The 4,233-nt window shown below is 48.8% G+C and overlaps 1 protein-coding gene across 1 annotated transcript; it reads right to left on the bottom strand.

Moving 5' to 3' along the window:
* Nucleotides 1-1,188: 1,188 nt before the first annotated feature.
* On the bottom strand, nucleotides 1,189-2,932 carry LOC117048890 (trace amine-associated receptor 13c-like). The gene has a single exon (XM_033153308.1). The coding sequence runs from the start codon at nucleotides 2,661-2,663 to the stop codon at nucleotides 1,581-1,583; it is 1,083 nt and encodes a 360-aa protein (XP_033009199.1). The 5' UTR covers nucleotides 2,664-2,932; the 3' UTR covers nucleotides 1,189-1,580.
* Between the last annotated feature and the right edge of the window lie 1,301 nt (nucleotides 2,933-4,233).

Raw genomic sequence — 4,233 nt, 5'->3', positions numbered from 1 at the left:
TTTTTGTATCATTCTATTTAACCAAGGGAAATTCATCATCAATGAGTACATTCGGTCTGGTGCATGTTATCAAGATAGCCTCATACAACAAATACTGCAGTTCTTTTAAAGCAGCCAAATAGGAAAAGAAGTCATAACAGAGGATTACACAGAGTGAGAGCCTTTGTAAACATCCACCAAGCCTTGTGAATGCCGGATGAAAGGTCTAGCAACAAAACAGTTATTCAGTCTATCACTTAATTGTCTCCTTACTATTACATCACTGTCACGTATTACAACTTCCCATCTTTTCAACATCAACATATTATTATTATTTTGTAACAGCAACCATGTAATACAGATAAGCTGCCCCCAATCCACTTTAACAAATACTTCAACATACGATCAGGGTAATTGAAACCTTATTCTTCTATACTGCTGAACACAAGTGGCACATTGCTTGCAAAACCTTCCAAGTTGGTGGTCTGGCAACTGTGCTTTATCAAGAGTGCCAGCTTCCTATTCTTTCAATGCCTATTTAAATGTTGTTGTTGTTCAGTCGTTCAGTCGTGTCCGACTCTTCGTGACCCCATGGACCAGAGCACGCCAGGCACGCCTATCCTTCACTGCCTCTCGCAGTTTGGCCAAACTCATGTTAGTAGCTTCGAGAACATTGTCCAACCATCTCATCCTCTGTCGTCCCCTTCGCCTATTTAAATATGACCATGTTAATTTCCAGTGATGATTCTGAGTACAAAACCATAAATAAGATAGTTGTTTTGATTTAATTAACCCAGAATAAAGGATGTTATCTTAAGTCTGTGCCAGCAGTGCTCCATTTTTAAGAGTACAGTATCCGTGGTCTTTGCAGAACATGCACATTTAGAGTTTGAGTGAATTTTATATGTTGCATACTGAAATACCATAATCATATTTGTGATAATACAACAAGCAATAACTGCACCCAAGGGCCATTTTTGGTAATTGTATTGTTGTTTTCCTTGGACTTGGATCTACAAAGGGCCATTTTCCAAGTTTGTACAGAGAAGAAATATTCTGCTCTGTAGAGATTTCTGTGTTCTGTGGGGTTTTTAAAAGGCTCTGTTCTATCCCTTTCCCTCTGCTTATTTATGTAAACCAGAACCTAGTTAGAATTTTTTTTGAGAGAGAGCATCATGCTTCTGCACTCTGCATTATAATTCATGCCCATAAATCCATGCTGCATTTATTCTATGAAATCCAGAAGGTTGCGATCCAACGCATGCAAGCAAACGTCTGGCACTTCAAGAGAAGTGCACATTTCTAAAAGATAACAGGACCAGCTCCATCATTAGGGAGAGTGAGGTGGCCACTTCAGGCAGCAGATTCTGTGGGACAGAAGGTGACAGTGACACATTGGAGGCAGAGATGTGTAGGCTGTGTAATCCATCCTACACTCCTTAAATGAGCCAATGTTCAATTCTCAATTCCATACATGGAAATAAGGGGGCCATCTTGTCCTTTACCTCAGGCAGCAAAATATCTCTGGCCAGCCCTGTCCACAAAGACTGCACATCCCAACACAACAGCCACCCTAAACAAAATGGCAGACGCCAACTGTGCTATCGGTTGCTCTCTGGGCGGAACATCTTCTTGAGGACTGCCACACAGGCAGGGGCAGAGCTGTGCTCCTCCTGTGAGCAGGCGGCATCCTGAGAAGTCGATATCAGCACCGGCTTGTTGAAGAGCTCCCGAACCCCCTGACGGAACTTGGGATCCCAAACACTGTAGATGGCCACGTTCCAACAGCTGTTGGAAGTGAGGATCCAGAAGGCATAAAAGGAGAACTTGCACCACTGGTATCCCACCACTGACCCCACAACAAATACCGCAACAGGGAGGAAGGAAACAGAGAAAGCAAAAGTCAGAATGCCAATGGTCTTGGCAGCGGTAATGTCTGAGAAAGAGACCTGGTTGCTACCGCCCTGTGCCTCTTCTCCCAGTTGCTTCCGTTTCTTGCAGTATTGGTGGACGGCTGCAAAGGTGATGGCATTGATCGCAAAGGTCCCGCTTAAAACTGAGAAATCAAAGACCGGGTACAGTAGCATGATATTCCAATGGGATTTGGGCGGCTTGTCTGTTGGAAAGGCATAGTTGCACATCTTGCTGCAGGCATTGTACTGGAAGGTGATATCAGGGCTGGCGAGCAAGGGCACCACTGCCAAGCAGCAGCTCATGGCCCAAGAGGCCACAATGAGCCAAATAGTCCTGCGCTTGGTGATCACTGCTTTCCTGTGCAGAGGCTTCAGCACAGCTACACTCCTCTCGACCGAGAGCAGAAAGATGGTGCTGATCGAGACAAAGGTGCAGCCTGCAAAGATGGGCCCAGTGATGAAGCAGGCAGGCTTCTCATATTTATCCGTCTCTGGTTCCATCCCCCAGGTCAACCTGTTCACCTCCCTGTAAACAGAGTAAGGCACGACAATGAGCCCCACTGCCAAGTCAGCTACAGCCAAGGAGGCCTTCAGGTAGCCTTGGGAGGTTCTGAATTGCCTGACACGGAAGAAAACCAGGAGGCTCACCAGATTGCCAAGGCTAATGACCACCACCAGGAGGACCATGAGGAACAGCTTGCAGACGTCCCCAACAGAGGCCTGGCTCCAGTCTGTGCAATTGGGGCTCCTGCCACTGCTGTTTCCCAACATTGACCAGGTTGTATTTCCTCCCTAAGACAAGCAGGGAGCTGCAAAAGTTTCAGGCTAAGGTTTCTTCACCTCTGAAATTCCATGGGAGGTGCTTCACAGGGTGCTTTCTCCATACTGAATTTCTAGAAACAGAGTTTGCAAGAAATAGCAGCACAAACAATTTGAGTGGAAGTCCAGGTCAAACTGCAGCCGATTCACAAACGTAGGATCGACTGCTGTGCCCGCAAAAATGTGAAGTGCAGATCCACACAGGAACAAGCTTGAGGTGCCACTCAGGTCCCCCCCCCCAATCTACTGTAGCCTAAGGAGTTCCTTCTCCCCCCCTCTCTCTCTCACACACGGGAGTCTAACTATAGTAGTGCATAGTTCACACAAGCAAAGAATTATTCAAAGATCACCTGCAGATACTGTGATCTTGCATCACTTTGTTCAAAACACATGCGTTGATGCTGCAATTGCACACAAACCCTCAGATCTTTGCAGAAGCATCTCTCAGGCACACCTTGCACCCACGCGCACACAAATATAATAACAGACCCGTCACCAATCTTATATGAGAGCCCTTGAAGTATTCAGGTGGCATTTGCCCTGGGATAATACTGAGGTAGGTTGCAGCTATCCCACAGACTGTCGCTTGCTTCTGCCTCTCTTGAAGAGGATAACCTCCCGTGCCTAGATCTAGGGTTCCAGCAGCCTCCGGCGTGGTAAAAGCAAGGAAAGGGCGAATCTTAACGTTCCGCCATAGATTCACATGCTGGCAATTTCTCGCATCGGTGAGAAGTCTTCACGCGAATTATCTGCACAGTCCCCTCCTCAAAACAAAGCAAAGGAACAAAGCAATCCCCGGGCCCTTTCCTGGAGTTGGCATTCAGATGCGCTCCGAAGTGGCTGCGCTCTTCTGGAAGGAACGTGCGCTCGAGCGCCCGCGCGCGAAAAAACCAGCACAAACTGGGAGACCCATCAGCTTGTAAGGCTCTCGGTTCGCTCTCTCAAGCTTTGCGGCGCTGCGCGCAGCTCCGGAGTGCTTGCATCCTCCGCCTCTCCCAGCATCGCTAGCCCGACGGCAGCCTCAAAGTTCAAGGCACCCTTGGCGAGAGTCCCTGCGACAACTCCGCTGCGCTCCCGTCCTGGGGCGAAGCTCCAGGGGTTACTCTAGAGACCCGCGAGACGCTTCCCAGGACAAACAGCCTCTCTTCTGCAACCCCAAAATGTGGCTACCCGAAAATCCATGCAACAGGTTCCTGGAGTTTCCAAAAAAGGAGGATGCTGCTGGAAACATTCGCCATGCGCCTCCAGATTGAATATGTCCAGCCTTCTCTGCTCTCCAGTCCTTCGGCTGCTCAGCCAAAGCTAACCCACGCGCCTCTGTTTCCAGGTCTTCTTGCGTAGCCGCTTTTGGCGACGCCTCCTGCCTCCTGGGACTGGGTTACGGACGGCTCTTGCCCCACCGGGCGCTCCCTGCTTCTCTCACCTAAGTGAGCAAAAGGCGAGGGGGACTGCCGACTGGGGACGCGCGAAACAAGGCTCCCGAGACTCTGGGCGAGATTATTTGCAGTGCTGGGGGCGTTGC

Source organism: Lacerta agilis, chromosome 6 (assembly GCF_009819535.1).
Source record: "Lacerta agilis isolate rLacAgi1 chromosome 6, rLacAgi1.pri, whole genome shotgun sequence".
In the NCBI taxonomy this organism is placed as follows: Eukaryota; Metazoa; Chordata; class Lepidosauria; order Squamata; family Lacertidae; genus Lacerta; species Lacerta agilis.
Note: the sequence above shows the minus strand (reverse complement) of the source record. Positions and strands in the feature narration are given on the sequence as shown.

Excerpts from the sequence above, each read along its gene's own strand:
- LOC117048890 (XM_033153308.1), bottom strand. The coding sequence starts at position 2,663 with ATGTTGGGAAACAGCAGTGGCAGGAGCCCCAATTGCACAGACTGGAGC.